This window comes from Pieris rapae, chromosome 13, assembly GCF_905147795.1.
Source record: "Pieris rapae chromosome 13, ilPieRapa1.1, whole genome shotgun sequence".
Lineage (NCBI taxonomy): Eukaryota > Metazoa > Arthropoda > Insecta > Lepidoptera > Pieridae > Pieris > Pieris rapae.
In genome coordinates, this window is record NC_059521.1 from 4,530,140 (window position 1) to 4,543,225 (window position 13,086).

At 33.9% G+C, this 13,086-nt stretch overlaps 1 protein-coding gene across 8 annotated transcripts in view; it reads right to left on the reverse strand.

Moving 5' to 3' along the window:
• Positions 1 to 3,090: 3,090 nt before the first annotated feature.
• LOC110997550 (zinc finger protein 135-like) overlaps positions 3,091 to 13,086 on the reverse strand; it is a 77,782-nt gene continuing 67,786 nt past the window's right edge. For 7 of the 8 annotated variants that reach the window (XM_022265770.2, XM_022265769.2, XM_022265767.2 and 4 more), the window contains 4 exons: positions 10,718 to 10,902; positions 9,789 to 9,954; positions 8,801 to 9,022; positions 3,091 to 8,318 (listed from right to left, as the gene is read on the reverse strand). In XM_022265770.2, coding sequence (XP_022121462.2) covers positions 7,342 to 8,318; positions 8,801 to 9,022; positions 9,789 to 9,954; positions 10,718 to 10,902 — 1,550 coding nt within the window. In that variant the 3' untranslated portion in view covers positions 3,091 to 7,341. The remainder of the gene's footprint in view (positions 8,319 to 8,800; positions 9,023 to 9,788; positions 9,955 to 10,717; positions 10,903 to 13,086) is intronic. The other variant, XM_022265768.2, reaches the window with a different exon arrangement.

Genomic DNA, 13,086 nt, shown 5'->3' on the forward strand with positions numbered 1-13,086 from the left:
ACTAACGTTGATAGGCAGTATAACGAAATGTTAATAAGTATTATTATCGTTGGTATAATAAGTACATATAGTAATTCCTAGCAAAAGAATAATCAGTTGACCTTTCCGCCAGGAACGCAAGCGGAACGGGGAAGCAACTCGTATGCGTTATCAATTATTATTATTTATGTTGCAGGTGATCATCAAATTTAGACTTTTAACAAAGTTATAATGAGTATTATAGTACTACTCATTAGCAGTAACAAAAAACTACATTTTATGCTCATATTGGAATATTTTTTTAACGCTGAAATTTCATTTGTTTTCCATTTATGTTATTATTTTCAATATCCAGAGACAATTATAATATACAATCAACCAAAGCTATTAATGTATGTAATGTAATAAATATTTTATTTCAATAATATAGCAAAACGTTGCATTGTTCGACTATTCTAGAAAACGGTAATTTTATTAATGTCTATTTTTACCCTGAAACAGTAACATAACTAAATATAAGGCAGCCCCCTATTGTGGAGTGATAAAGAGCCGTCATATCAGATGCAACACGCGAACATACAACAATTTTACATATTAATATGACATTTAGCGATAAAATCCTTTTACGGTAAAAGTAAGAACCGTTGCAATTTGTGTAAACAGTATTTTAATTATAATTAGCTATGGCTCCGAGTAGGCCTATTGTGACTGTGAATTTATGAGGTCTTGCGTTCAAAACCCCAATGAATTATTCTTTCTATAATGGATATAACTCTTGCCAACATTGAGAGGAATCTAGCATGTCTTAATTTTAATGGGATGTTAATAATTGAAGCACCCGGCAAAGAAGACTGATCCAATGGTTTGAAAACCAGGGCTGGGGTTTGGGGTTTGGCAGCGTTGGTAGCCTCAAATTACGCTGGGTTTGGGTATGAATTGAAGTAAAATAACATTTAAATTACTAATCGGTATTATAAAGTAAGTTTGTTTATTTCTCTTATCTCTTTACTTCTCTTGCTAAACAAAACAAATTGTAGGCAAAGGATTTTATATCTAACAGCAAACACTAAACAATTATAGTTCAATTATATAATATATTATTAAACATATATTAAGACTTAAGGTCGTATAAAATAATAGTATACTAATAATAAAGTGATTAAAGAAAATTATCTTCAATCGCGTCACGCCTTCAACGCGCCGGCAATTTTGTGATTTCAGATAAACTTAGTTGAAAATGAGACTCGTCATGCCTTTTTATCATTGACTTTTATCGTAAATTGTATAATTATTAGATTGCAAAAGCTTCCTTCTTAATACATTCACTGCCATTTGAATATTGAATTACTGAGTTTTGTTTGTAGCGTTGTGTGTTGTTTTATTAATTTTGGTAGGTTAAACCACTAAACGGTAGTCTTTGAAATCCAAGCAATTGCTTTTAAAGTTATGATTTAAGTGTGTTAGTAGATTTGTTACCACCATTGAGTTGCATTCTGTATTTCAAACGTAATGAATTATGTAGTTATTATTAAGTTACCTACGAACTCTGTACTCTAATAAATAAATTAACATTAGTGTAAAAGTGCCATCTGTTGACCTATGAATGTACTCTTATTATAAATATATTCTGTTAAAAGCGCCATCTAGTAGCAAGTAAAAAGTTCGCTGCGTTGTTTAATTTGGAAGTAATTCAGTAGTCAGTCCAGAAAACAGCAGATGGCGCTAAATAAGATAGCTAATTAAATTGTTTTATATATTGCAGGGAGATTTGAAAGTATGTTTTATAATAAAAACCACAGTAAATATATAAATTTAATATATAATAACATAGTGACTGAAAATGGGTGGTATCTTCGTTCAGCTTTGAGAGTAGAAGTCTGCTGTCTTCCGCGCTGCACCCGTGGGTGGCACCTGGAGCCCCGTTACGCCCATGGGCTTGCGGGGTCAACGGCGGTCGTTGTGGCTGTTCTGGAGCGGCCCTGAGCCTCGTAGGTGCTGTGGAGCGTCTTCGCTCTGGTAGCACTCGTTGTTTTGTGTCGGTAGGCCTGGGGATCCCCCCCAGGATGGCAGTAAGGTGCGCACCGGACTCGCGGTCATACCACACCGGGTGAGACCCCCGGTTGACCCAAGGGAAGCCCAGGGAGGGACCGGCGGTCGAAGCCCTCTGTGCGCGCTGATTTACCAGTGGAGAGTCCCAGCCCATTTGTTTAGAATTAGCTGTGTGTGAAACATTTATGAGGCATCAGAGTCCTCTGCACACACTAGCTCGCGCGGGATGACTCTGTGGTGGTCGGGAGGCCTGGTGTTGAGCGCGGCGAGATTCTGGAGGTGCTGGAAGCCGGAGGCGTCCGCACGCCCAAACATGCGTATCACCAGCGCGCCATTGAAGACATCCAGGCTCTCCTGTTTGAGGTCTCGTTTGTAAAGCGCCAGTTTGCGCTTTATTGGCAGCGATGACTTCAGCAGCTGTTATCAGTTACAGTTATCGGTCGGCAGCTCGACTTCACCCCCTCGACGGAGACGTGGAACCGCCGGTCGAGAAGGAAGGAACGAATGATTGCCACCACGCGCCGGAAGGAGGATGTCGGAGGCGAGAAGACACAATAAGAATTTGTTAGTCCACAAAGTTCATTAATAACTGAATAGATGTCGCTAATATATGTGTATTCATGCTTAAACAATTTAAATTTTTAGTTATCTAAGAAATTCCAGGAGGTTTTCATTGCAATGAGATTTTATATATAGACAGTGTATAGTGTGTATAAAGACCATGGTCATGCTGATTTGTGCTAATAATTTAACTTAATAAAAAAAACCTGAATTATATATGACTAGGAGATTTTGTATTTAGTAGGTAGGTAATCTAAATATTGCTTGTTATGCGTATATTATGTTGATCTATATAATATTTTTATTAGTATGAATAAAATAAAAAGTTTTATGGATATATTGGATAAATTATATTCGTGTAAGATAAGAAAAAAGCCTGCTTTATATCTATAGTTTTGTACAGTATAAGTAAACTATACCATTTGATTTTTTCTAATTTGTTTTAACCATATGCATATTGTATTATAGCGTAACGTGATTGGGAAAAAATAAACACAATAATATGAATCATGTTTTTATTTTTTAAAATAATTATAGCTAACCGTTTCGGCAATAATAGTTACTATTCTCGGTTTAATGACACATTAAGCATTCCACGTTGTTAAAATAATATTAAATTAATGGGTTAATATTGTTCGAAAGTTTAATTTAAAAATCATTAACGTTATAACACTAAAACTTAACTTTACAGTATGACTATGAGTCGAAGAAAATAATAACTTCTATAAAAAATATAATATTTAAAAAACACATCGGAGCTTAAAGTAATTATTAGTTAAACATGGCATCGTATTTAACACAAATATTATAAATAACTCTATACAAGAATAAAAACTAAACAAAAGAAGAGTCGTGCAATTTTCCCTACAAAATGGTAGATTTTCGAAACTGGTATCATTATACCTAAACATCAAGGTAACACGTCACTTCCTAATTTATACACAATTTATTTAATAGCCAAACGTGATTTTGACATCTAAACTAACGCCTAAATACATAGCCGAATTATTTTAATAGGTACAATAATTTTGAATTTTTACAAACGTTTCCATTTTTACACGTCAAAAAGTGTTTAATTTTTTGTATATTCACGACATTTAGAAATAAAAAAACAAGGACTAGAACACACCGATTGGGATAGCGAAAACACTTGATAATTTTTCTTTTCTTAATTCAACGCAAATGCCCGTGTGACATTATTGAGTTTAGCGGCTAGTCGCAACGTTGTAGAGAAATTATGCGCTGTTGGATGTGTTTTGACATTTCAAAAATTACGCCAAAAGATCAAAAAAATCATTCACATTACCAACTTTATATTGACGGAATCACAGCTTGGTTCGAAAATATTTTTATCTCGAAATGATCGCAACACTAAAGGGTCATAGCCCATAAAACACCGATACCTATTACATTTAATTACTTTTTTTTGTTTTTTTTTTATTTCGTTGTCACTACTCAACGCGGAGTTGTTAACACTCCACATACAAATGGGCCCGTTCATAAAACACGTCAGTATTTTATAAAAGGGCCCACAATCACATTACATTTATTACTATCTTAAGCATAAGAATATATGTATTAACTACTATGTGTTATGAATTGAAAACCTGGTTATCCTGTCTACACTTAACTTACACATACTTGTATATTTGGCTAAATATTTAAAAATAATAGACAAACAGAAACTACGAAGCGTAAATAAAAACGATAACAGTCAATAAGGATGATTAATAAAATCAACAGCAATTTATGATTTAAAAACTTAACAAAAACATTGCTTTCGCGTTGCATTTTGTTCTTAACGGAAACAATGCAACGCGTTCAACAACATTAAATAACATTAAAATAAAAAATGTAATGTAATCGCAAGCTGGACGCGAGTATTGTCTGTTATGACATGTAACGTATATGAAATATAACTTCAATATTCATCCAAATTCTTTGAAATTTCTCATTCAGCTAAATAAATTGTATTATTTCCTAAACTTTTAGCTGTGATCGAGTGGAGATTCTATACAATTATTCTTTATAATATGATTTTGATCATTATTCATAACAGACTGTAAATTTATTCTTCATATATGAGACAACAAAACTGCTTCATTTCCGTGAGTTTTTAATTTGTATGAATTGTCAAAATGTCGATTTTAAAGCAGTGTTATGAAAAGATAACGTCTTAAAGTCTAGTAACAAAATGTAAAAATATTAATCGTATTAAGCCAATTAAACTAAAAATGTCACGACCATTTCTCAATAAAAACGAACCAACAGCGCATTTGTAAAAACAATACGGAAATACTATCTTCCATATTTTGTATCAACATAATCCAGTACTATTGTAACTAATTCAAAGGAAGGGAAAAATGCGAGTTCGGAAATGGAATCGCATTTTTCCATTCTCTTGACAGCAAGCGATATTGATCGCGATATACTGTAATTAGGCTTATTTATTGTACAGCTTAACTATGGAATTTTTATCGTAAAATAAATGTAGAAAAAATTTCACATTTTTCACAATTTTTTTTTAACATTAAAAAATTTAATTGTCAAAAACTTAAACATAACTCGGTCAGACGCGATCTGTTATAACTATTCCGTTTCGATGATCACAGAAATTATATTTGAGCCTGCGTCCTTGTCTCTATCTATAGTTATTGTATTTTTGCCGTCTAAAAAAATCTTTAAAAATTTGTGTATTTCGAAAATATATTATTTTTTACAAATATCGTTTGGCAAAGACGCAAGCTCATATCTTTAGATTTGAACACTTTTCTGGAAACGTAACTTGCTCTAAATATCTAATTTAGGATTCCTGATCCGTGCTTCATTAGTTTTGTACAACTCACACTCATGAGTACTAATGCATGTTTAATTATAACTTTAAAAATACCAAACGTCCATAAATTTTTCCTTCTACTAAGATCTAAATTTAAAACAATACAATTTATACAATATTCATAGGAACTTCTTTTGTTGTTATATTAAATTTATTTATATATTAAAATTTATTGAGGATTTTTTTTACATAAATAGCGATCCGTTGGTTTACGGATAAGTCAGTCGAAAATGTTCAATGTATTATTTGTATAACGTTTCCTATTTGATTCATCGTCGGATATCCTGCTCTTATACATGTCCTTAGCACTCCAAATTATAAGTATAATACGCCGAAAAGTTTTGTGTATCTAAATGAAATACAGAATTGAAAATCAGTTATTAAATCAAATAGTTAATAAAAAAAAATCCACCACATAAACAAGAAACGATTTGGGCTATTGCATTGTTTTTCATTTTTACATTGATACAGTGACAGTTTAAATTACATATTAATTCACATTAATTATGTAATCACTGCCTTATACCAATATTAATTCAAGAATGAAATAATTACGTACATTAAATCAGTTTACTTACCTTACCTAGTACGATTATAAGTAGAATAATACGATGTATAATTGTAAACACGTATAATCGTATGTATAATTATACAAACGCCCTTAATTATAATACATGATGATAATATTAAAAGAATATTCGGCAACACTTGACATTCTTGTTGTAAATTCCAAACTCATTGCCATTTCGGAAATGGTCTTCCAAAACGGAATGAATTTGGATTTTCGATGTAAACTATAAATCTATTGTTGCAACTGGTAAGCTGCTGAAAGCAAAATGCTTCGGTGATCTGTAAAGATCGTGTGGGCTATTGTTTATTTAAAAATATGAATATATAAAATAAAAGTGTATGTTCGGGCTTATTCTGTATCCGTGAAAGGATGTCTCATGTCAAGACTTGTCAAAGTACATATGTTAACATATTCCATATATTGTGTACGTCCTGTAGACTCATTTCAGTGAAAAATTACTATTTTCCAACTCCGAAATAAAGAGAAATACGGCAGTCTTGTAAAACATAATTCATATGTACATCTATACAAATAAAAATGTAAATAAAGGTTACATTAAAATAATAATTAATATAAAATAAAGTATTCTTTTAGATTATAAACAGAAGCATCAACATTATGCATATATATTTACAATTAATCTAATATGGCATTAAAATATAAAATTAACTCTTAGCAATTGATAAAAAATTTAAGAAAAACAATTTTGAAAACAATATTGTGCGATAAATCTTGACTAGCATAAGATGTGTTATTGCGAAAATATGAAATAAAAAATTAGATTAATAATTGAAACTAGAAATAGATGGAAACATTGCAACGGATATTGCGAATCGCTAAATGCGAAAGAATGTGCTCTGTTTTGGCACATAACCTTTGTACCTAATCAGCTAAGCAATAAAGCTAAAATAAAATATACTATTAAAATAAACAACATTAACCAATAAATAAATTTTGAATTGCACTGATTTCGTCATTTATCTGCTACATCTAATAACTTGTTTGGGCGAGTTTTTGTTCCATTTTGTTCATACTTTTTATTTAGGTACATTTACTTTTATATGTACACAATAATCCTTTAAACATTCTCTATATACACCAGTAGTCTATCTAAATTTATTTAACATTAATCACTGTTTCAATTTTACTCAACTAATTTATAGTTAGATAATTTTGCACCCAAAAACAATTTAGAATCAATTGCAAAAACGAATCACCAACCAGAGGCGATTTCACGCTCCGTCCAAAAAAATCGTTCAAAAATATACGAAAAATCTTAAAATTTTCCATTAAATTACTTATTTTAGCGACGAGAAATCGCATCGGATTAGTAATAGTTGAAATTTCACGGTTGAGGGTTTTGTTGTAGGTGGACAGCTTGCTGCGCGGCTTGTTGAGCTGCTTGTGCTGCGTGTGCGGCTTGGACAGCTTGGGCTTGCATGTGATGTTGTTGGACTGCTTGTTGTGCCGCCTGAGCCGCCTGAGCCGCCTGAGCCGCCTGAGCCGCCTGAGCTGCCTGAGCCGCCTGAGCTGCTTGGGCCGCCTGGGCGACTTGAGCGGCTTGTGCAGCCTGGGCAGCTTGTTGAGCAGCTTGGACTGGAGACGGTAAGTTGAAGCCTAACATCCTCGGATCATGTAATCGTAAGGCTTGTTCAAATCTTTGTTCTCGCGCGATTCGGAACGCTTCTACCAGTTCAGGGGAAAGCTGTCCACTGACTTCGTTTGGTTGTGGAAACCCTCCATTATGTCGTAAAGGACTAGGGTTCTCACTGTTATGTCCTGCAGCGGCCTGGGTCACAGCCAGTCTTAGAGCTTCAGCTTGCGATCGAAGCAATGCTTCAGCCTGTTGTATACGTAATGCGGCTTCAGTGGGTGCTGGTGGAGGTTCTGGCGTCTGAGCTGGCGGTTCTCTTGCCAATTGCTGTCGCATTGCTGTTACCAAATTTGCTGCTGCAACTTGAACAGCATTGGACCCTTCACCGGGCTGTGCCATCATGTTTGCTGCAGCTGCTGCTATTGCAGCTACTCTCTCATCACCATACGCCTGATGGCCATTGTTTGACCGTAGGAGATCTGATAATTTGTTCACGGCCGCACCGGCTTCCGAGCCAGCGGAAGAAGATAGTCGGCCGTTTGAGGATGAGTCAGAATGGGCTGGTGATGGTGGTGCCAAATTAAGTAAGCCAGAAGCACCTGCCGATGCTGATACGGCCGCTAGGATGTCTCTTTCTCGCCGTTCAGCTGCGGCCCTTGAAAGCACGTATTGAGCGGCAAACTGATGTTTCGGTTCCATTCTCATATGCTCCATGTGGGAGAGGAGACCTGAAATGTTCGTGTTTGCAATGAATATGTGTACTAAGAAATTAATCTTTTCTAAAGGATGATGTCATCTATTTGATGGACTTTGTCAATCTAGGTTTATTATCTATATAACTTATCGCGTATTTTGTACGATGTAAGTTATTTAATTATTTTTCCATGTAATGTAAACATCTTATCAGTTGTATGCTATTTAATTTGATAAAACTAAAGCACAAGTAGATATATTTAATGATGCAATGGAAAATTTTGAATTAAGCATTTTATTAGATAAGTTGGTTATTAATTTGACATTTACAATTATTTTATTTATTATATATTATTAAATTCAATATTCATAATTTTTGTGTATAAGTGTTTTACTCTGGTTGGATGAAACGGTGAGCTTTGTACGTTTTCTTTGCTTGTCGTTAAAATTAATCACAGTCAATCCAGCAGGTTATAGCCAAACCTCTATAATAGCGGTATCAAAAGTCTAAACTTACCACTTTCATGGGTGAACACGGCCTGACAAACAGAACAGGGCCACATTCGAAGACCACTTGTCAATTGTGTTTCCGGGTGACAGGCGAGGTGCTTCCGCAACGACCCTTCATTGACGTAATGTTTTCCACACACGGGACACGGATGATTTGCAGTCCGCCGCTTCGCTACATAAGGATCAATAGGTTTAGCTTGCGCTGGGTACGGTGATGTGGCAGGTGGGCCTACCATAACACCAGGACAGGAGAGGTTAGTGGGTTAGGAGGGAGAAAAAGAAAACAAACCAGTTAGTCTCCATGTTAAACCATTTGACGGGACGACTGCGCTTCGTAAAGCTTAAGTGAGCTTTCTTTATACACAGTTTAATTGATTATTGAAAGCTTTAGGGAAACGCAACCGTCAAACTTACTCTAATAAATAAACAATAAAACAATCGACGAAGAATGTTGAAATCTTCAGCTATAAGATAAACAAAACATGTTATGACAACGAACGGTACGCCATCCGAAGAATCGTCTAAAACAAGAAATGTTTGCAAAACATCCAACCCCTCTAATAAAGACGAAACAATAACAGAGACGCTACAAATGGCGTGCCTCTTATACTAAAACTAATAATCTATGGGAACGATACGTTTTTGGTGTGATTTTTAACCAACACCCCTCATGGCTTTGTGCCAGTTGGAAGCTTTTTCGTATCATTGTAAAACGGTAACCATATATTTTATTCAAGACAGTAAAAGAATAGATAGCGATTTAACAAACTTCCAGCGGCTCAACTTACAAGCTAATAAATCTCTTCCGTGGGAGCGAAGTTAAACATTCTAAATTCAAATTCTAAAAATTGACATTCGCTTCTAAATTCAAGTTTTATTGTCATTCACACGACGAAAGAGATCGCTTATTTTAACTTAATTAACAAGAAATGTAATCTATGGTCATAGATGACATTTCTTCTGGCGCGGAATAAAAATGGCGTCCAGAAACTTACTGGCAACGCCGCTTGCGTTGGGATCCTTGTGTGTGTTCTTCATGTGTTCTACTAGGGCTTCGCCCCCGAATACCACTTTTTGGCATATGGGGCATGGAGTGGCTGTAGCGCCTCCTATCATGAGCGCCGCATGTTGCTGCAAAACACCAAGGTGCAGCTGAAGCTCCTGTTCCACCGGGATGGCGTGGGCATAGTGTAAAGATTAGCAACATCGTAATAACAAATAAATACAGTCGAAATTGAATTTTGAAATAAGGATAATGCATAAATTAAAGATAACTGCCAAAGGGAATTTTGTATTTAGAACGAGAATTTTGTGGAAATAAAATAGCCAATCATGATAACGTTGAAAGAAAATAATTTAAATAAAAACGATATTAGCTAAAACTAGTTAAGCATATGCCTGACAATTGTACAAGTACATTGCAATTTATATTTTATAATATACACATTCAATATATGAATTCTTATAAATAATATAAAATTCCAGTTTGTACCAATCGTTGTATTGTCTATGGCTGTAAAAATATCATAAGACGCCGACAATCATCTGTTTGCTTACTTTATACACTTTTCAACACTGGAATGAAAATGTATTGGCTATTTGTCTTAAAAGATGAATAAGAATAAAGAAATAAATATCACTAGCCCGCGACTTTGTAAAATAAAATATATCTAAAAAAGTGGCCGAAAATTGTCCAAACTGTCATCTATCGTTAAAGACTTTTTAGTTTAAACCAAAGCTTATATTAATGTTACAAAATACATTGTCTCTGGGAAAAATCCCTGTTAGATTGTTGGTTTGACGTATTTTTCCTTTTGAACATATTGTGCTCTGATACTTTGATTATTTTTTTTTATTACAAGGAAAATACTTATTATAATTAATATTTTCTTGATTAATCAAATCTAACTTTAACGAAACTTACCTTGGCTGTATGCGTTCGGAGGCTACTTTCCGTAGCGAACCCTTTTCCGCAGATATTACAATGGAACGGCCTATTTTTGGCTCTTTCCACTTGGGCATCGTGATTCCGAAGGTGCTGTTGAAGATTTGATAGCTGGATGAAGGCGCGGCCACAGTCTGGCAGGTGGCATTTGTATGGTCTTTCACCTGAAGACAAAATAATAACCTAAGTATGTGTTGGTAAATGTTAAAAATTATTGAAATATATTTATAAAGGGACCGATATATGACAGACTACAAATGTACATAGAAGTTTTTCCTCAATAACTTTGTTAATATATAAAGCTTGCTGTCATTACTTTCTTTCCTAAATACATGTATTTATTATTTAAAAAATAGTTTTATGTGTATAAATATGTGTATCGCTAATAATATTTAAGAGGTAAATGGCAAGAAAGCTGTCACACAAGGTGGTGATTGTGGGTCATAGATAATATCAATACTTATAATATTAATTAAAAGTAAGATTGTGCAGTAAAAACTAGACAAGACCACTCCGGTCTAAATTATCCTTTGATAGATTAATTATACATAAACTGCTTAATAAGATATAACTGCGTTTAATAATCACAATTTGTCAGCGACGGAGATTTTTGTCTAATCTTTTCACCCGCTCTACACGGTTGATTTGGGAAGTGGTATTTAAATACTAAATCAAATTTTAAAATAATATGTTAATTTCAATCAAGTAGGTGATAGCTAAAGGTAGCTGTTGTAACGAGTTAGGTCCTGTGTGATGATACAGGAGTACTCCGATTTCTAAATATGTTCTAGAAAATTATTTGAACTGTAATAGTCAAAATAATTGAAAATGTGTTTTGTGTGCCATTAATTACTTTCTAGAAAAATGAGAAATAGAACTTGCCAACAGATGTCGCTACGAATACAGAATTGGGCAAAACCTCAAATTTTAACCAAGTCTATAATTTATATTGTCGTGAATTATACTCGTATTATTATAAGTATTATTTGAATAATAACTTGAGAACATTAATCATTCCATTAAGTGTATAAAAAATGTTATCTGTTACATAACACGTATAGTTATTTTTTTTAACTTATATTCAAACGGACTTTATGTATAAAAAATCTAGATTATATTCAGAGATATTGTTCAAGATTGGTGATAAATCGCAACTACCAAGTATGCAGGCACGTCATCAACCATTGACCCAACTCAGCACAAATAAATTTACGCTCGTCCACGGTCAATTTTGCGACCTAACCCAACTTTATTTTTAAATTAACGACAAATACTTCCTATATGAAGTTTAAATTTTAAATTTAGAACGCTTCCGTATGGGTCAATGGTCATGAACACGTGACGTCCAGACTGACCCTGTTCCAATTTTAAAATTTCTTTTTCAGGCCAAAAAGACAATGAAACTGTTTTGACGATTCATCATTGATATAACAGTTCACTCGTTTTAAAGTATTACAGTAGGATCTGTTATTGTAATCTATGTCATTGAATGGTTCGTTCACCGAATAACCCGAAAAATTAACCACGACCTAACCCAAGATGACCGCAGTTCCATTTTTAAAATAAAACCATAATAAAACCAACGCATACTTTTAGCCTGTACTGCAAGCAAATGCATAGGTCAACGAACGGACGCACACATGCACGTTGACACGCGCAACACAGCCATACGTAGCGTATCCCTACACGGCTGTCGTTTAAATGTGTTAGTGTTTTTGCATGTTTGTGAAGAATGCGTGCACACATGGACCCATAAAGAAAGATATTGTAGAATTATTTCCTACTATAGATGCAATAAGATATATTGGTGGTAGAATTATATAGTTTATCGCGCTAACGGTCGATTGCTATATTTATTGGCGATAAATGGAACGTCGTATCTCTCGGTTCGAATGCATTCGAAATTTAAATGTTTTCAATTTTTCTCGTATTTCAGTTTTTTAAACTAGTTTAGATTTAGAAGAGACGTTTTAGGCATGAACCTTTTATACTGTAGTGTAGTTATAGTTTTTTTGAATGGCGCACATTCATTTTAGTTTGTACAAATTCTAATGCAACTGAAATTATGACGATGAGATATCCTTGAGTGGTCGTGTTTGTGTTTTAAATGTCAGTAAAAATTAAATACAGTATTTACATAGAAACTCCTTGAGTAAAGTCAAAACACTTCATAAATCTAACGGCGCAGCTAAAGAGGTTCTAAGAGACCAAGCAGAAACTAGAAAGTATGAATAATAGGTAACCCACTTTCAAAAAACTCGTATATATCTATTTAATGCTTAATAAATTTTGGCTTTTATATATGTTTTAATTAATTTTATGTAAAGTATATACTTATTATTTTACCT